Genomic DNA, 21,683 nt, shown 5'->3' with positions numbered 1-21,683 from the left:
ATTGAATTAATGATTCTATTCATTATTTTTTAATGAATAGAATTACATTGTAATAGTGAATATGCTCATTACTTAATGGCTACGTGTTTATAGTATTAACGAAATTTTCATTGAATCAATGTAAAAAAAGTCAATGATTGGCGTTCATTGGTACTATGTACAATATTTTTTTCAGTGTACCCAAAACCACCTTTTAGCATTTTTAGCATTTAGTAATTAGCTGGAAATTTTAGCAAGGATATATTTTTTAGGTATGGCATGAAGATTCTTTTGGTTTTTTAATAGAGCTGGAGACAATTTTCACCATAAGTGGCTAGATCCGTGACAACTATGAAAAGTGTGTAATAAGGTGATTTTTTAAATAAAAAACAACGTATATACATAGATGCAAAAGTAATTTAATAAAAAACATTTTCTTTCCATCGCAAAGGCACTCCCCACTCAAGATTCAAGCTGACCAATTCTTGAGGCAATGGCAGCAGATTTTGTTGAAACACTTCTTTATAATACCTAGCATGAAATAAAGAACATAACTTTATCAACGCTTGTAGGCAGGGTTTTGGAATGTTATTTCTGCAATATATACCTAAAAAAGTAAAAAAACATGTATGTAGATCACATTCTTATAGTAAGCAAACAATAAGGCAATAGTCTATTGCAGGAGGTACAGAGGGTAACACGAGTAACAGCTAAATTAAAACAAGAATTGGAAATCACTTCAAACCCTGTTAAGAGACAGATTAAATTACCAGTTAGAGCGCCTTTAAGAGAAGCAGCTGGTAAAAAGAATAGAGAGAGAAGTAAATAAAGGGGTAGAGAGTCAAGCAGAAAATAAAAGAAGAATGGCAGACCATAGAGAAGCCATCTCGGAAGTAGCGGCTCAAGACTGGATCGATGGAGACAGGGCCGTCTTAAGCATACACGGCGCCGGTGTGCAAGACTCATCTTTGCACCCCCTTTTGTCAGAAGATTATATAGTATAGGTTATAGGTACGCTATAACTAAAACTAATTGTGTTTGCTTTCTTTATTTATAATATTTTAACAAAACATAGTTTCAGTATTCAAAAAAGATCAATCTTATAACACTATACTTATATCAAAGTCTACTTTTCTAGCTTTTTAGTTGGCAAATGTTTTTATTACTACGGTGATATCTATTTTTACTTGCTTTTCTATACTTTTTAAAGCCAATTTTGTTAACTTGTCTTGACCCATTGTTGAGGCAGATAATTTTTGATCAGTTTAAGTTTAGAAAAATACTTTCGCTCCTTCGGCTACTGTTACTGGAAGTGTTTAATATATCCTGAGACATGTAAAAAGATTTGGGAAAACGAAGAGTAATTTATTAGAAATATAACTCAAAATATCGAATGGAGTTGTGTCTTTATTTATAAAAAATATTGGTAACAATTCTAACTCATGGAATAGATCTTCACCATCCATATGAGATCTATTTCCGTTCGCTATTTTTTTTTTGTAAATTTAAACATTGCGTATTTTTTAAGTTTTCGTAGGAGTTTCTCCAACTCAATATATTTTAACAAAAAGAAAAAATATCCTAAAAATATATTGTTCCCTCTACATTTCAAATCTTTTACTTAATTTTCCTATGGCAATGTTTAATAAATAATAAGATAAGTTCATTTTAAAATTTGTTTTTGGGTCTAAAAGAGGCTCGTTTGCAGCATCGTAAATGAAATGTTTTTTTTTCGGGGACGTGGACAAACAGTACATAAAATGTCAGTACGGTTGTTTGATAAATCTTTACTAACTTGATCCAGCACCTTAACAGCTTCCGAAATAATAATATCGCTCGTTTGCAAAGTTTTGCTGACAATATTAACCTTTGCTAAAATATTGTGCCATGTCACGACAGAGCAGATAAATTTAAAGTTCTTAATTTTGTTATCAATGAACATAAATTTCTTGAACAATCGAAAAAATTTTTGTTATTTCCAATGAGCACTTAGCAGCATCATTTAGCACTAAATTCAGGCTGTAAACCGCACAAGGAACACAAAATGCACGAGGATTCATGTTTATTTTTTTTTGAATGCCAATATTTTTCCTCTCATATTTGCTCCATTATCATACCCTTGGCCTCGTAAATTATCTAAATCAATGTTCATTAATTTCAAAAATTCTAACAAATAGTAAGTATGCTAACCCTTGTCCGGTAGTATCAGTAACCGGTAAAAAACCTAGAAAATGCTTTCTAACTTCGGCAAGCTTTGTTGACGAATTGAGATAAACAAACCTAACAACAATAGTAAGCTGTTTTAAAAGATCAACAATTGTGCATTTAATTTTTTCACCAATTACACCCTTATCAATTCATTTTGATTATGTCCACGATAATGAGGCATATGATTCTGAACACTTTGAATTCGTGCAATGTGTTTTGATATTGATAGCGCATTATCAAAATTGGAAATACCGTTATCCGTATAATACAAACTTTTACTGGTTCCTCTTAATGGTAAATTTTGTCCTGCTAAAAAACACCCCCTAATTAGCATCCTACATGAAATTAATCATTACCGCTTCAGAAGTTACTTTACTTACTTATATATTGTTTAAACGATCTGTAAATTTCGTCGGTTCTAAGTGCTTATTCTTGAAAGGGCTGTAGTTGAAAGGACTTAAACGAGTCTCTAATCACGAGTGTATGCAAATTTTGAAGAGCTATATCTTAACCACTTTTTGTCCTACACAAAAACCAAAAAAATCCATTGTCACTTGACATTCAAAATAGTGTAAGCGTCACCTTCTGGAAATTATTGTCGGAATAATCTAAATGGGTTTCATATTTCATTTCCATATCGTAGGTGCATTAATAGCCTTTGCAAAAAATACCGAAAGTGCACTTGCACTTGTACTCGTATATGTTCGGTATTTGTAGTTTTTTTAAGGACAAGAAGCTCACGTGAGCCTAGCAAGTGTTCGGCTTGCGCCTTTTGGACTTGGCGCCCGCGTGCCTCGCACCCCTTGCACCCCCGGGTTAAGACGGTCCTGGATGGAGAATGTAGAAGAAGAAACAGGGCAAAAGTAGGAAGATACGCTCAAAAACTATATGACTAGAAGAATAGGAATTAAAGGAATTTGCAGAAAGAAAAAGAGAACACCTAGAAAAGCAATTAAAAACATAGCAGGTGCCAACATAAAAAAGAGGTAAAACATTTAACAAGAAGTTAATAAATCCAGAGAAAATAAAAAGAACAATACAAAGTGTTATCGAAACAAGAAGGTTTACTTTTAATGGGAAATTAAAGAGAAATTAAATAGTTGGGCGTGGGCGGAGTACTTCGAAGATCTGTTAAATACAGACCAATAAGAGGAACTAGAGGGAAATGAGAATTGGCAACAAGTGCAGGTACCAATTCTGTGTATGAAGTTAAAGAAAAAATAAAAGATCTAAAAAATAGGTAGACAGATATAAGTACTTGGGGGTAATTATAAGCCGGGATGGAACATTAGAAGATGAGATAAATGAAAGATTTTCAAAAACTGATAAGCTGTACAATTATATCAAGAGTAACTTTTTAAATGAGAAAGAAATACCTAAGAGTATAAAAACGGAAGTACCTAGTAAAAAATATTGTAAAACCCAATCTAACCTATGCCTATGAATCTTGGGCATTAACAAAAAGACAAAAGAATAGACTAATAAGCACAGAAATGAGATTTTTGAGAACGATAGAGGAAAAAGCAAGGAAAGATAAAATTAGAAATCAAACTTTTAGAGAAAATCTGAAAATACACCCAGTTACAACAATAATCGAATAAGGACAACATAGATGGCTCGAGCCTGTATTAAGAAGAGGAGAAGAAAAAATAGAAAGACAGATACATGAAGCGAAAGATATGGGAAGAAAGAAGAGAGGAAGACCAAGAAAGACACTAAGTTGCTAAACAGGTGAATTTGTCTCTACATGAGGACTGTAAGATGCCAACAGTTGTAGATGTTTCTGACAAAGACCTATCAGAAACAGGCCTAAGAGATTTTGGAAGTCAGGGCCTACACAAGGTCAGGGCCTGTAATGCTGTTGTACATAATATATTATATCTACCTGGGATAGCTAGAATATCTTGAAGTGGAAATTTTAGATTTATAATGTAGATTCCTACGGGTAGAAAATGACTGTAAAGTCTTTTTTCAAAAGCGTTGTCAGTATTAAAAAATACTTTTCCCTTGCAGATCGGTTTATTATCTGCTCCGTACTCTTGTCCTTCCATAGGACAAGTTTCTTCTACCATATGCCACAAGCTCAATATAAAACCAATGGCCAGTCCTTCTATGTAGAAAAAATAGTTGTTTCCGTTATCCAACAGAAACCCAGTTAAAATATCTTTGTTGTTTGCTGTCTGTATTGCACTGTTATACGTAACCAACGCATTATAGATTTTTTTAGCGAAAGATTCCTCGTTTAGTATGAAGAAGATCCTCTTGAAAGTGTTCTGCGCATGGTGGTAGACCAAAGCAGGAGCTTGTGGTGCCATCAAATAAACTTCTACGCATACGGTTGTACCAAACTCCAATAATGTCTTCTCCGACAGACTTTCGTCTCTCTTCTCTGGCTTTAAGTTGATTTCATTAACAGTCTTTATATCTATGTAGCGAATTTCGTCGTAGACAAAGTTCCTAGATATGTTTAGATAAGGCTCATGACACTGTGCGGCTTCTCGAAAATCCCAGACATTATGAGCCAAGGAACTTATATCAAAAGTACTTACAGCTAACAGAACTGATGTGACTTTAGTCTCTGGTTCTTCGATGTGCTCAAATATTGGGCCAATTTTGCTGATCTGGAAATCTTTTGAGTGTGTACCAAAGAGACTACATTGTTGCTCTTCTTGTTTTATTATTTTGTTACCGTAAATCTCCACGAATAACTTACTTATTTCAAGCTGTTGCACAAGCCTTATCTTGGGTATATTGTCCACAAAATGCATGTGAGCTTCATTGAACATAACAGTGTCGTCTATAACTTTTGCTACAGTTCTGCACTGAAGTACTTCTGGGATGTAATAACGGACATAAACACTATCAAAGTCGTGCTCTTTGACTTTTTCAGCTGGCAAATCGATTATTTTAAATATTTTGACAACTAAAGGATTTAAAGCTAATTTTTGAGCTCGGGATAGGAGATTTTTAGCTGAAACAAACACAAGAACGTTGTTTGCAAAACTGTTTTTTGCTAACACACGATAAGTCGCCATGTAAGATTCCGTGAAAAAAATTTCTGCTGGGACTTTAACAGTTAATGTGTCCTTGGATTTAGTTTCTTTCCCCTTCTTTACTTTCTTATCGTTTTTAGTCTCTGTATTATTAGTTTTCTTAGCGTTTTTACTGTCTTTACCATTAGCTTTTTTAGGTTCTTCGTCATCTTTTGAACAGGCATAAATTGCTTCATTGACAACCAGCTTACCAGAATCTACATTTTGAATTGCTTCATAAAATACAGAGTAGTCTACTACATTGTTCAGCCAGGACACTGGCGTATCATCTTTTGGATGATTAGCACATGATAGAATAATGTTTTTCATAAACGCTTCTAAAGATTTTTTATCTTGATCTGACTCCGAATCCAGATCGTCTTTCACTAGCTTAAAAACCGATCTTGATTTAAAAGACTTAGTTTCTTCGTTAATGACTTTTGACGTTGGTATGAATAGAGTTTCATTTTTTAACAGACCTGGAGCATTATTTATATTATTCACTATATTAAAATTAATTATTTTTGGTTGAAATTTTTTGATTTCCTTGATGGACATCTTATCCAAGTAATGTTCCATGCGGATAGGTACCCAGATACGGTCATTATTTATAACAGTGAAGAGGAAAATTTGACCATCGTTGGTGATGATTTTGGCTACAGGGCCCCAACAGACCACATCTATATCGTACTTACATCTGTTAGGAATCAGCTCATATTGTATATGGGCTGCTGATAAGATATTTGTGGAATTGAACTCTGTATTTGGTATTTCTGGTTCTAATGATTTCTTAGCTCCATTTTTTAGAAGGTTATTTTTACTTTTCTCTTTCTGTTTTTCCTTAGGTTTATCTTTCGGTTTTTCTTTGGTTTTCTTTTCTTTCTTTTTCTTTACGATTGGGAAAGATAGAAGAAATGATACTGTAAAAGTTATCATTGCTCTTTAAGTTGTAAATTAATCTGCCATAGATTTTGACAGATTTGTTAGTGTCAGCAGCACTTTTTTTGTTCTGCTTCTATTTTTATTTTAATTGCCTTCCTCTCCTTTTTGTATATACATGACTCTGTTTGTTTTTTCAATGTGCCTCCAGTAAGTTGTCATTCCATCGTTTTCGTAGTCTTCACGCTGATCGCCTTCCTAGTGGGGAACCGTCTCTCGTCGTCCTAATTACTCTATTCGTCATTCGGCTTATGTGGTCATTACATTCTACTCTTCCGTTTCTTACCCAGTTAATAATATTCTCTACTTTATATCTCCGTCTTATATCTATAATTCTAGCTGATTAGCTCTGTCTCATAGTATCGTCTTACTATCGATTTTTCAAAGGGGTTTCATATCCGCTGTTTTCGAGCAATCTTTTTGTCCTCTCTGGACTATGGTGGGACGGATTCTAAATAGATGTTGAGGTGGACAATTGGAGGAGAGCAGTCAGAGACAGAGATACTTGGAGGCGGATGCTGGGGGAGGCCAGAGACCGACTTTAGCTGTAGCGCCATAGGAGAGAGAGAGAGAGAGAGAGAGAGAGAGAGAGAGAGAGAGAGAGAGAGAGCGAGAGAGAGAGAGAGAGAATTTGTTGGTTGTTATTTGAATTTATTGTTTATTTTGTTTTTCAAATTATTTAACTTTTAGTCTTTATAATATGTTATTGGAATATTTATTTTCAAACATAATTATTGTTAGAACGACTAACTACTGTCCTCTCTTAATTTGATTACTTTCGGTAAGTACCTATTTTATTTTTTTATGCAAACGTGACAAGTAATAGTTATGAGTGTGGCTATAGTTCTGTCGAATGGAAACTTATTTGTTTATTTTCGAGATTTATTACTGCTTTACTTTTGTTTTTTTTTAATGTATTTATGACCGCTCTATACAGGGTGTCCCCAAAAATAGTGCTTTCCTTAAAGGTATAGGTAGAAGGTACCATGTAGAGCAAAAAAGTCTTTAACATTTTTTTCTAAATTCAACCGTTTGGCCAAAAAACCAAAATACATTTTGGTGTGCAAATTGAAATCTGACAACTATGTATACAAAAATCTAAAAATATACAATCACAATTCAAAAATATTTGCAGCATGGGCCTTTAGTATTTACATTAAACCCTGTCTTCCTTTTCAAAAAACAAACAAATTCTTGTTTTGTTTGATTTTCAAACATGGGGTGGTATAATTATTTTGCAGGTGTCTACCTGTCTGACCTACATTTCTGGTGTCAATAACCTGAGTCACAAAGAGTTCTTGTACAGTGATGCCAGGTTATTTAATTTTATGAAAATAAAAGTTCGCTTATATGGAGAACAATGTAATTTTTTTTGGAAACGGTTAACTTTAGAAAAAAATGTCATAGGACTTTTTTGTTCTACATTGTGTTGTGTATTATATCCATACCTTAAAGAGATGCACTATTTTCGGGGACATCCTGTATTTATCTTTATACTAGTAAGAGTCGGTATGATGTTGAAGCTGTTCAATGTTGAATCCATTAATCTCCTCAATAGTGAAAAAAGATTAAACACTTCAATAAATAACTTTATAAAATACATCCACGGGATAATAGCCATATTCCTACTTATTACCACTGACAGTACGTATCAATGATACTACGCATCGACGTACGTTTCACTTTATGTTGTGATTTAACTTGTTTGAAAATGAATTTGCAATCTCTCATTTCTTTTGTAAGCAGATTGGTAACCACGCTAAAACTCTTTTCTGTGAGGTAAGAAGGTGGAAAAGCTATCAAAAAATTTCATTCGACAGTCTATAATGCAGGATAAGAAAAAGTATAGTTCTGTTATTTGAAGCCAAAACGCCAAAAGCTAAAAGTGAAAATGTTTATTAAAACTATGCAGGTCTCTAAAGCAAATATCTTTTGATAATAATTCCAACGACATTGTAACCCGAGGACTCAATGTCTTACGTTATATCTAGTTCATTAGTTTCTATCAGATTGAATTTCGTTATTATTTATAAATGTTCATATCCACTACATGCAAGAATATTGTTTTACATATATAAGCCTTGCGGACTTTATGATTTTGTTTATTCATACCACGTTTTTCTTTGCAGATGAACAAGAACGAGTGCAGAAGAAAACTTTCGTGAATTGGATTAACTCTTATCTATCTAAGGTAGGTGGAATTTTACATTATACAGTTGTATTAATTTATGTGTTTTCTTATATTCCTCCCTCTTGTTTTTCTGTTGTCTTCTCTGCTCCATCAGCTCAAGAATTTCTTTGGTCATCCATTAGATGCTTACTAAGAGTACGAGTAGTTAGAAGTGGAAGTAGATGCCCTAGTAAGAAATCTCGGTGTTTTCCATTTTCCAAATATTCTAATAATAAAGTTCGTCGATTTTAGTGTGTTTATGATACAAACTATAGCAAATATTTTCCTCTCTCGTATTTTTCTGTCCCTAAAGCATGCATTGCCAAAACCGCTTTTTGGGAATTCAAATGCCCTCCAATAAAAAATGTATTGACATTATCTGGCAGAATCCCAATGCGAACGTTCAATTTTTTACTATACTGCGTCAGTACAACAACTTTTGAGGCCAATAGCGTACAATAAAAAATAAATCGTGTTTTACTACATGAATTGCGAATAGATTTATTCGTAAATACAAGAATAAAAAATAGTATTTTCACGTATTTAGCACCAGTAGGGACAAATTTATACTCCTAAATAACAACTAACAAAAACGAAATAATTTGTTAAATTAAAAAAAAAGAATTATTTTTCACACGAAGATAAATGGAAAATGGAAAATTGAAAAATGATCTGTGTGTCTCGTTTCATTTACAAAAAACATATTTTTGATGCGGTACAGTGTTACAGAAGTCCCTGTATATTTGTAATTGATTTTTAAATATGAGCTTATAGCTGCCTCTAATTTTTGGAAAAACTTTTTTTAGTTTCTCATACACTAAGCATCAAAATTAACGCACCACCTTAAAAATGGGACAATTTTGATGTCTCGTATTTACTAAACCTGTTGTCCGATTTGAGTGATTTTTACTTTATCGTACTACATACGTAGTATGAGTATAATAGATAAAGTTATAGGATCGTGCAAAAAAAATTTTCAGATTTCACTTTTTTTCGACGTTTTGAGTCCCCCTGAGTCTAAAAAGCAAATAAAAAAAACATGTCGGAAGTATGTACGTGTACGTACGTACGTATGTCGCCACCGCCCAGCAAAAACTACTGGACCGATTTCGATGAAATTCGGTATGAGTAAGTTTAAGAGAATTTTGTCGAGAAACTAAGCCTTTGAAAAAAATCTCTCAAAGGGGGGCCGAAATAGGGGGGTTATTTGGGGCCCATTTTTGCAAATTTTGACCGAAACGAATGAAATTTAACTCAAAGTTAGCTCATCGATAGGTAAATAGAAATACGGAATTTGACATTTCCAAATCCAAAATGGCGGCCAGCATGGCTAATTGAATTAGGAGATTGGGCTACTCCCAAAATTTCATTAAAATCCATGCAGTAAAATGCAAATATTGTAAACTATTAATTTCTCAGAAAAATGAACTAATTTGAAATGAAAGTATGACTAATATTCTATTTATTTATGCAATAATCTATAGTGTGTCTCCGAAATATGGCATCGAAGAATTAATGATGCGTAGAACCATAAAGTATTGTCAGGTATACAAGGTGTTTCTAAAATATCAAAATAACGAGTAACTTTGTTATTTTTATAGAATGTTAGTATCTAGTACGATGACGATAATAGATCGGTACGATAAAGTTCTCGGGCGGCCCTTCCGTCCAGCGTTTTTTAGTATGTTATAGCTTTATTCTTTAAGAATATGGATGTAATAATATTGTTGCTAAACAGGTAAAAGTGTCATTGTATACCGCGTGTAACAATGATAGTGTGTTTTTTTACTGCAGTTAAATTTTTTTACTGCGTTAAAATTCAACTGCAGCCTTAGGCTTTCTTAACATTTTGCTTGTTGCTTCATTCGCTTATGTTGGATAATAAAAAAGTTAGGTACTTTAAGAACTAGAAACCTTCTTCACCAATACAGGGTGTTTCTAAATAAGTGCGACAAACTTTAAGGGGTAATTCTGCATGAAAAATAATGACCGTTTGTTTGATAAACATACTCCCGCAAATGCTTCGTTTCCGAGATACGGGATGTTGAATTTTTTCTTACAAACTGACGATTTATTTATTGCCCTAAACCGGTTGAGGTATGCAAATGAAATTTGGTAAGTTTTAAGAGCTGGTTGTTGCACATTTTTGACACACAATTGAGAATTTTATATTCACCATTGGCGTGCATAAGGGATGTATCTAAAATGTTTATACCCGTATGCACGCCAATGGTCAATATAAAATTCTTAGTTGTATGTCAAAAAAATGCGCAATAACTACCTCTTAAAACCTACCAAATTTCATTTGCATATCTCAATCAATTTCAGAGCAATAGGGCTTTTCATTCACAGTCGTTTGTTTCGAGCTTCTGTCATATTTTGTATAATCCGTGTATAATGTTAATATACACAGATTATATAACATATGACAGAAGCTCGAAACAAATGACAATCGATGAAAAACCCTATACATAAATCGTCAGTGTGTAAGAAAAAATTCAACTTCCCGTATCTCGGAAACGAAGAATTTGCGGACATATGTTTATAAAGCAAACGGTCATTATTTTTTCATGCAGAATTGCCCCTTAAAGTTTGTCGCACTTATTTAGAAACACCCTGTATTGATGAAGAACATGTCTAGTTGTTAAAGTACCTAATTTTTTTATTATCCCATATAAGCGAATGAATCAAAAAGCAAAATGTTTAAAAAGCCTAACGCTATAGTTGAGTTTTAATTTCAATATTTTATATACGCTAGAATATTTCACAGGGTGTTCCAAACTTTGAGGAAAACACACTATCATTGTTACACCTGGTATACAATGACATGGGCGCCCATACCCATGGGCAGGAGGGGCCGTGCCCCCCCCCCCTATCTTTTCAGGTGCTATGCTGTATACTATATAATATATAGGTTTAGATAACCATATTATGGTTATCTAAAGTAAACAAAATATAATGTGCAACATCTTCACGTCTGCCCACTCACTGAAAATTTTTATATGGGCGCCTGTGTACAATGACACTTAACTGTTTAGCAACAATATTACTACATCGACATTCTTGAAGAATAAACCTATAATATACTAAAAAAATCACTCAAATCGGACAACAGGTTTAGGAAATACGAGACATCAAAAATGTCCCATTTTTAAGGTGATGCTTTTAAAGTTTTAAGGTGTAATTTTGATGCTTAGTGTATAACATTAATCCCTGATTGTCAAGTTTCTTTAAGTAATTTGTTTTTCGAACGAATTTTTCCCTTCACAATAGCAAAAAAGTTATAAGCTTACAACTTTTTTATAACCAAATTGAAAATTATATTTTTCACCTTTTTTAAAATTCTTTTGGTAAACTAATTCTCCCCTTGCTTGCGGTGTCAGTATAATTATTATTAATTATTTATTTATTATTTTTAAATGAATTATTTATTCATAATTATAATTATAATTATAGTATAATAATTATTTATTTATTATTTTTATTGCAAAAAACTTTGTTTCAGATAAAAAATTTAAATAACTTTCAAATAAATCCATGAATCACTGCGAAATTTTTAGTATTTTTTTAACAGTACAAGACCTAACTTTTCGCTCAATATTAAAGTTATAGATTAATCTTTACAATGTTAACTTATTAACATTTATTAAAATAACTATGCAACAAATTAGTAAATATTGTATGTGTCTAAATAAAAAAAAACAATAAGTATTTATAAACAACCAGTTTAAAGTTTTATAATTCAGAGAAATAAGGACAAAAATATCTTGTTGGTGACACAACCCCCTCCAGGCCGAAACCAAATTTTTTGAGTAGTTAGGACATCTATAATAATAACCTATATGTTTCGTGCAGCCGATTTTGATGATATACATAGTTATAAACAAATGAAGATCAATAAACGGTAAATTTTCGCTTTTTTCGTCTATTACCCAAAAGTTAAGCATTTTAAACAAATTTGAGAGTAAAAAACTAATAAATCGTATAAAAAGCTTCAATATGGCGTTCGCTGAATATGTCTATCCTTATTGGTTGCTTAGAAAATTGCAAAATAATTAATAAATTTTGAGTTTTTATAAATATTCATAACTTATGTAAACATTAACTTAGAACCTTCTTATTACACGGAATACTGGGACTTCTGGTGCTTAAATCATACCCTATATTTCAAAGCAATTGGTCAAATAGTTTAAAAGTTATTTAATTTGTTTATCCCAAATTAATATTTTTTGCAACACTAAAGTCAGAAAATGATAAAGTTGCGGTAATGCTTTGGATAGTTTATGAAAGAAGAAGATTTACACTATTAATTTAATTTAAAAAATGAGAAAAAATAATTCTAAATATTGCAAAATTATTTTGCAAGAACATGTAAATTAATAAAACGGGGGGGGGGGGGGCTAACTTCGTCCCTAATTGCCCTAGGACAATTGTTTTTTTCTAAATGTGTATAAAAATTCAGACTTTCTAAATATGAAAAAATAATTTTTCTACGGGTAACGGTTAAAAAGTTATTCTAATTGTTTTATAAGTAAGCAAAAATCGGCATGTTTTTGCAAAATAATTTTACACCGTTTAAAATTACTTTTTGTCATTTTTTTTAATTAAGTTAATAATATGAATGTTCTTCTTTCATAAACTGTCCGAAGTATTACTGTAACCTCATAATTTTCTGACTTATAGTGTTGCAAAAAAAAATGAATTTGGGATAAACAAATTAAATAACTTTTAAACTATTCTACCCTTTTTTTTTAATTTTGGGTATGATTTATGCACCAGAAGTCTCAACATTCCGTGGAATAAGAACGTTCTAAGTTAATTTTTACATAAGTTATGAACATTTATAAAATCTCAAAATGTATGACTTATTTTGCAATTTTCTAAGCAACAAATAAGGATAGACATATTTAGCGAACGCCATATTGAAGTTTTTTTATATTTATGAGTTTATTATTCTCAAGAATGATTCACTTTTTAGTAATAGACGAAAAAAGCGAAAATTTACCGTTTTTTGATCTTCATTTGTTTATAACTATATATATCATCAAAATCGGCTGCAGGAAACATATAGGTTAATAATATAGATGTCCATACTACTCAAAAAATTTGGTTTCGGCCTGGAGGGGGATGTGTCACGAGAAAAATCTTATTTCTCTGGACTATTAATCGTGTTTTCTTAAGGCGGATCCACATTAATAAAAGTTTGTGTTTATGAAATATGTTTTATTTTAAAATACAAAAAAAAAACATTTGCGGCACAAATTTAAATCTGGTCTCAAGTATTTTTACGAGGTAAATATTAAGTTCGTGTGTTGTACCTCCGAATCCACTTAGCGACAAGTCAATAATCAAGTCCACACTAACATTGCTGTGTGGCGCAAATTTCTTTGAAGTCGACTGAAAAACCGACAGCACGACGGATAGCGTGTGTTGTTCGCCACGAAAATATTTTTGCATTAATCTATGCTGCGCACAATTCACATCAACAACAATTTCAGCGTACACGAACAAATTTGCGTCAAATACAACGTACAATTTTTATTGATGTGGATTCGCTTTTAGAGACACTCCTGGCCAAAAAAATCGGGACACCTTAAAAATGGGTCATTTTGATGTCTCGAATCTCCTAAACCTGTTTTCCGATTTTAGTGATTTTTTAATATGTTATAGCCTTATTCTCTAAAAATATGGATGTAGTAATAGTGTTGCTGAACAGGTAAATGTCATTGTATACCGGGTATAACAATAATACTGTGTTTTTTCCTGAAAGTTCGTAACACCCTGTGGAATATTCTAGCGTTTAAAAAATATTGAAATTAAAACTCAATTGTAGCCTTAGCCTTTCTTAACATTCTGCTTTTTGATTCATTCACTTATGTTGGATAATGAAAAAGTTAGCTACTTTGACAACTAGCCGTGTTCTTCGTCAATACAGGGTGTTTCTAAATAAGTGCAACAAACTTTAAGGAGTAATTTTGCATGAAAAAATAATGACCGTTTGATTTATAAACATAATGTCTTCAAATGCTTCGTTTGCGAGATACAGGATGTTGAATTTTTTCTCACACGCTGACGATTTATTTATTGCTCTAAAACCGGTTGAGATATGCAAATGAAATTTGGTAAGTTTTAAGAGGCAGTTATTGCGCATTTTTTGACATACAATTATGTATTTTATATTCATCATTGGCGTGTATACGGGTCATTTTACCCGGTCATATTACCTGTATGCACGCCAATGGTGAATATAAAATTTAAAAAAAGACTTTAAAAGAATTTAAAAGAATTTTTCAATCCAATGGCATATAAAACAACATAATGTTATTCTACATCCCACCAGACTTAAAACAATGGGAACCTTCTCTGGTACACCTCCGAGGCTTCTACAATTTGCAAGCCATAACGGATGCTGAGACTAAGGAAGATGAGGGAATTTTACAATTTATAATTCACGTTCCATCTGCTCAGCGCGGTAAAGTTCCAACAAGAATGGTTTCCTTCGTACTCCAAATAGAGTAAACATGTAAATCAAAAATGAATAACCATTTTCAATTTCGTTGCAAAACGAAAATACAGCCGCATCATATTCTAGTCCAATCAGAGAGTGCAGCAAGCACCTCTACCGGTTTCGAAACTTATTAGTATCTCATCAGGAGGCACATGGAAGAAAATGGTTATTCATTTTTGATTTACATGTTTACTCTGATTGGAGTACGAAGGGAACCATTCTCGTTGGAACTTTACCGCGCAGAGCAGATGGAACGTGAATTATAAATTGTAAAATTCCCTCATCTTCCTTAGTCTCAGCATCCGTTATGGCTTGCAAATTGTAGAAGCCTCGGAGGTGTAACCAGAGAAGGTTCCCATTGTTTTCAGTCTGGTGGGATGTAGAATAACATTATGTTGTTTTATATGTCATTGGATTGGAAACTTAGTCTTTTGCTAGCAGTTGCCGCTAGGGCATCTATGCCATTGCGTTCGTTGCAATCCGTGACTGCACGCCGGGGTTTGTTTTGGTTGGATCAGAGAGAGAGCAGCATATGTGCCTCCTGATGAGAGACTAATACGTTTCGAATCCGGTAGAGGTGCTTTTTGCACTCTCTGGTTGGACTAGAATATGATGCGGTTGTATTTTCGTTTTGCAACGAAATTGAAAATGGTTATTCATTTTTGATAAAATTTTTAGTTGTATGTCAAAAAATATGAAATAGCTACCTCTTAAAATCTACCAAATTTAATTTGCATATCTTAACCAGTTTTAGAGCAATAAATAAATTGTCAATTTGTAAGAAAAAATGCAACATCCCGTATCTCGGAAACGAAGCATTTGCGGACATTTGCTTATAAAGCAAACTGTTTGCAAAAAGTTTGTCGCACTTATTTAGAAACACCGTGTATTGATGAAGAACATGGCTAGTTGTCTAAGTACCTAACTTTTTCATTATCCAACATAAGTGAATGAGTCAAAAAGCAGCATGTTAAGAAAGGCTAAGGCTACAATTGAGTTTTAATTTCAATATTTAAAAAAATATATATATTTTTTAAATTCTTGAATATTCCAGAGGGTATTACGAACTTTCAGAAAAAACACAGTATTATTGTTTCACCCGGTATACAATGACATGTACCTGTTCAGCAACACTATTAATACATCCATATTCTTAGAGAATAAGGCTATAACGTATTAAAAAAATCACTAAAATCGGACAACAGGTTTAGGAGATTCGAGAAATCAAGAATGACCCATTTTTAAGGTGTCCCGATTTTTTTGGCCAGGAGTTTAGTTACTTGAAATTCTGTTTTATGCTTTACTTTTACTGGTAACGAAGGTACATAAAAGGATGCATGTTTGGCGTCAAATTGTTAATAATTTAAAACATCACCGAACCCACTGCAGGAAACATAGAGGCTTTAGTTATTTATTCCCATAAAACTCAAAAAAATTGTTAGATACCTAGACGTTTCAAAATCCCGGGAATTACGCCAGTCAATGGGAGCAAGAATAGGATATTACCTCCAAATTCTCTCCTACTGCATGGATTTTAATGAAATTTTGGGCCTAGCCTCTACTTATCTCCTAATTCAAAGTCTACCCTATGCCGATGTGTGCTTTTATCTTAGGGGTGGTTCTCACCCCTACTTAGGGGTGGAAAATTTTTTGGTTAAAATTACCACGGAATTCGCTAGAGAACCTAATTCTAAGCAAAAACTGTTCTATAATTTTTTTTGAAAACTCAATACTTTTTGAGATATTCGTGGTTGAAAATTGGCCATTTTCATTGAAATATAACACCTTTTCGAACGGTTTTTTGCGAATACCTTAAAAACTATGCATCTAACTAAAAAAACTATATTCAAACATTTTTCTAGGTTATAAAAAAAGAAAGCGACACTTGTCTTCATAAGTGTTCTAGTTATAAAAAACTCTCCACTAAATTAAAAAAAAAATGTTAAAGATTTACTTATAAAAAAAGCATATTATTCGATAAATGAATATCTGGAGGACAAACTGCAGTAGCTTCATATTTTACTTGTAAGAATGTTATTTTATATATTTTATGTTTTGTCAATTTTGTTACACTGTGAATATTGTATTATACACATTGATGTTTTTTTTATACTGAATTCTGTATTGACGTATCCCATACATTTATTTTGAATGTCTTAAAGGATCAATAAAGTATGACTATGACTATGACTATAATACAAAAATAGATATGGTAGGTGAAAATAGGTTGTTTTTTGGTACATTCTCAAATTGGTGTATTCAACTTGAAATAACAGAGAAACGGTCGATTTTAGGTATATAATGCTACCAATACCTTTTGTAGTGCTTGAAAAGACCTTTAGTAAGCTACATTAAAGGTCCATTACATTAAAACTAAGCGAAATATCCTGCAAACATAATTGATAACTGATGTATTATAAGAAAAAATGAGAAGTAATTTTAACCCCCGTCCACCAAAATGTAAATGCATCGTTTTCCTTCGACAATACCTTTTATTATAGTGTTATTTCTATGTTCAAAAAGTTGGACGGGTTTAAAATAAATGGTTTTTGAAAAAAAAAAGATCAAATTATAGAGCGCATTTTTAAACTTTCTTAAAAATCTTCTTCTTCTCCATCTAACTTGAAAATGATAAGAGATACGGCAGTGAAAAATAAAAAGAAAATTTTTATCTGAAAAAGCCCTACATTTTTGTGTGGTATCTTTTTTTTTCATCTCTTATCTTTTTCGAGTTACATGGAGGAAGCGGAAGAAAATTTTTAAGAAAATTTAAAAACGCGCTCTATAATTTGATCTTATTTTTTTCAAAAACCATTCATTTTAATCCAGTCCAACTTTTTGAACATAGAAATAACACTATAATAAAAAGTATTGTAGAAGGAAAACGATGTATTTAAATTCTGATGGATGAGGGGTTAAGTATACTTCTCATTTCTTCTTAAAATACATTAGTCATCAACTTTTTTGCAGCATATCTCGCTTAGTTTGAATGTAATCGACATTTAGTATTGCTCATTTTAAAGGTCTTTTCAACCACTACAAAAGCTATTAGTATCATTATACACCTAAAATCGACAGTTTCTCTGTTATTTCAAGTTAAATACACCGATTTGAGCATGCAGCAAAAAAACAAACTCTTCTTACCTACCATATCCCTCTTTGTATTTTAACTAAAAGATTTATGAAGTAACGAATCTCTTTTTTTTTTATAACCTACAGAAATATTCTATATGTTTTTTTTGTTAGATGCATAGTTTTCAAGGTATTCATTCGCAAAAATCCGTCCGAAAAGGTGTCATTTTTCAATGAAACTGGCCAATTTTCAACCACGAATAACTCAAAAAGTATTAAATTTTCAAAAAATAATTATAGAACAGTTATATATAGAACATATATAGAACGTATATAGAACAGTTGGCTATTTTAACCAAAACATTTTTCACCCCTGATAAGGCGTGGGAACCACCCCCAAAATAAAAGCGCACATCGGCATAGGGTAGACTTTGTTTCTTGAGCTATTCCCTACTTACCGTAAAAATATAAAGTAAATCGTTTTAGTATGATGGAATTCGGAGCCAAATACTCTCATTGACTGCCCTAAATAACTGATTCCTCTATACTATTTATACTGTTATGTAAAAAAAATCTAGCCGATCCCGCATAGGGATAATGATGATGACTGTTACGTAAAATCTCTTCTGGGGCAGAATCTTCATTATTTGTTAAAAAATCGTATCTTTTGCGTATTTTTCCAAACATTCCATATTAAAAACAATATGCGGCTGTCTTTCTATCGTTTTGCAATAAACGATTATTTCTTTTATCGTTTTTTATAGAATTATATTGGTCATTTAGTTAATTAGTAGCAAATTACTAATTATTTGCTTTTTAGCATTTTGCATAAAACTAATTAGAGATCGAGTTATAAAATTAATTTAAGTATAATTTGGTTTCTTTGCAATCAATCATGCGAGTAGTCTAATGTTAATGCAATATGATACATTGTTGCCATATTATACACTGCTCCAAACAATTAGAGGAACACTTATTTATATTTTTGAAACGGCATGAGCATGAGCATATATCTAACAATAAAACACTGAATACGTTTGTTTTCTATACTTCCACAAAATTTATTATAACTATGTGACTACAGCTGTTTCGGCAGAGTGCCTTTCTCAAGTGATTTAGTTTACTATGGGTTTGCCTTTTTAAAGTCTTTAACTGAAGAGGTCGAGGAGTGGGGAGCTGTTTGTCTCGAGTTGGTCATTCACAATTATATCTGTATTTTTTATTTATTGATTTCCATAGATTCTAATAAAGATAGCTTAAGGCCTTTATTTTGAATATGCAGAATTTGAAACTCTTCATTAAAAGAATGATTATGATCTAGAAGGTGAAGTGCGTATGTAGAAGTGTCTGTTTTTCTATTGTTGAAAGCCCTTTTGTGTTCTGCTATCCGTTTGTCAAAGGTTCTGCCAGTTTGACCGATGTAAGTTTTCGGACAGTCACCACAAGTTAGTTTGTAAACACCACTCTGTAGTTGTTTTCTCTTTTGGCTCTTATTGTTGTTAATATATTTGCTGAAGTTGTTGTTAGTTCTGAAAGCTGGTGTTATTCCTTTCTTTTTTATGTATCTGGCTATTTTTGTTGTTATCTTGCCAGTATATGTGATAGAGCAGAAGGTACTGGCTATTATCTAGCTAGCACTATTATCGTCTATATTATCCATAAGACCTTCTCGACCCAAATTGTTCTAACAATTCGTGTTGGTATCGACTTTAGTAACTTAGTATATTGATTATAGAAACACTATGTATATGAATCCACTCTATAATTCGCCTGATAACCGATTCGACGTAATTCCAGATCGTTATTTAACCGACACTTTAACATTTAATGAATGAATTGGCGTTTGATTTGCTTTCCAGACTTATGGAGCATGGTACGAGATAGTCGTTTCGCGTCTCGACCTAAAGCCTTCTCTATCCAGGCAGTGGTTTTCCGCTCAAACTAGACGCTGTCACGAACTGTTCACTAGTTCAAATGTCACGGGTCTTTTAGTGTTCGCGAAAATCAGCTCGCCGGCTGAATTTCTGAGCCGATAGGGTTCTACGTTTAATTTAGCAGTTTTCTGGAAAAGCGTATGTGATAGATGGGGTGAGATTAACTGTTTTTGTTTCGTTTATACCAAGTAAGTTATTTATCATGCTGTAAGATATACTTTATTTCAGTCCTTATCTATAGTAGAAAGCTTGGAGATGCATTTTATTCAAAATTAGGGGTAAATAGATGAAACTGTTTTTAGCCGAGGAAATGAAGCTGAAAAAATGGCAAAACCTCGCAATTTTTTCGTCCAGCATCGATTTGTACAAAAATTTGGAATTAGCCTCTTTACACCCTCTAGTTCATTTTCTATATTGAGCCGTTGTACGCTTTTGGTTTTTTAAGGGTGAAAACTACCACTAATTGTAAAAAATTAAAAAATAACATTTTAAACTTTAATATTGTCAACATTTATTTCTTATTAGTTACATAATGATTGTTTTATTCTTTAAGATATACTATCATAATATTTCAACCCTTAAAACCACCCTTGTTGGACCTATATATAAAAAATTTACTTATCCTAAAAGAATAATTTCGGCTTGCATCGATTTACATAAAAATTTAGGATTAGGATCATCTCACCCTGTACTTCATATTCTATATCATGCTTAAGGGCGTTGATTATTTTTAGGGGTGTAAACTACCCCTTATTGTCAAAAATTATATAAAAACATTGTAAACTTTAATATGGGTAAAATTTGGTTTTGATTGGTTAAATAATGATTGTTTTATACTTTTGGATATAATATAATATTTCAACCCTTAAAAACCACCCTTAATAACATTACAGTTTTTACAAGTAGCTATTTTAATAGATTATACAGAAAAAAAAGTAGAATTAAAGAATTACAAAAACATTTATTTACACAAAAATACGAATTTACAAATATGTACAAATACAAATACAAATAGTTTTTAAGTAGTCATCTTCCAGTATACTAACCTTTTCTGTGGTATTATACATACATTGAAAATTATCCATAAGAGAACTATCCGAATTTTTCGAAAAAAAAAATTCGTTTTATAAACATAGCTCCTTCAGTTTTGGCGATAAAAAGTTTTTTTAAAAATGACTTTGTAGGAGTTTTGAAGAGTTATAAGACTATGTAAACTAAATTCCGTAAGATCCCTTAGTTTTTAATTAGGGTAGGTTTAAAGGGCTCGAATAAGAGGGTGTTTGCTCGTAAATAAAGGTTTTAAATAGCTATATCTCACTAACTGTTCACTGTAATGAAAATCTACGTACAAGAAAATTTTAGTTATTAAAAAAGCTACAATTTAGTAGTCCATCATTTTTTTTTGTATCTCCAGTATTTTCGGAGATATTTTGAAGTAAATGGTAAAAAATGGGAAATTCCAAAAAATTAATTTTCCTTTAAACTCCAATTTTTCTAAAATTAGCCCTTTTAAATAGGTCAAACTTCTCGGGTGTATTGATAATACAAATATAAAATGAACTACAGAAAAGTGAAGAATAATTTTGAATTAGGAAGGTAGTTAGGGGGTTGTTTTCACTAATTTTTTCATAGAGAAAAAGCAAGTACCAATCTTTTTTTGATCATAAGTCGCTTAATTTTCAGGCTAGAAACTTTTAATTATTATTTTTTAAAATATCTAACTGTATACTTAAAAATATTATTTAAGTTTTTCTAGAAAAATTAAAAGTTTTTCCGTTATTTTACTTTGAATATTTCAATTTATGCATTTGACGAAAAAAGCTAACTTTTAACATGCCGTA

The 21,683-nt window shown here is 32.1% G+C and overlaps 2 protein-coding genes across 13 annotated transcripts in view; one reads left to right on the top strand and one right to left on the bottom strand.

The window, feature by feature from the left end:
- LOC114330686 (muscle-specific protein 300 kDa) overlaps positions 1-21,683 on the top strand; it is a 603,413-nt gene that overhangs the window by 278,249 nt on the left and 303,481 nt on the right. For all 12 annotated transcript variants that reach the window (XM_050652274.1, XM_050652275.1, XM_050652272.1 and 9 more), the window contains one exon: positions 8,288-8,349. In XM_050652274.1, the coding sequence (XP_050508231.1) occupies positions 8,288-8,349 (62 nt within the window). The remainder of the gene's footprint in view (positions 1-8,287; positions 8,350-21,683) is intronic.
- On the bottom strand, positions 379-6,189 carry LOC114332519 (uncharacterized). Its single transcript, XM_028282360.2, has 2 exons — positions 4,073-6,189; positions 379-586 (listed from the first exon to the last, which is right to left on the bottom strand). The coding sequence occupies exons 1-2, from the start codon at positions 6,153-6,155 to the stop codon at positions 399-401; spliced, it is 2,271 nt and encodes a 756-aa protein (XP_028138161.1). The 5' UTR covers positions 6,156-6,189; the 3' UTR covers positions 379-398.

The sequence above is a fragment of the Diabrotica virgifera genome, chromosome 5, assembly GCF_917563875.1.
Source record: "Diabrotica virgifera virgifera chromosome 5, PGI_DIABVI_V3a".
In the NCBI taxonomy this organism is placed as follows: Eukaryota; Metazoa; Arthropoda; class Insecta; order Coleoptera; family Chrysomelidae; genus Diabrotica; species Diabrotica virgifera.
Note: the sequence above shows the minus strand (reverse complement) of the source record. Positions and strands in the feature narration are given on the sequence as shown.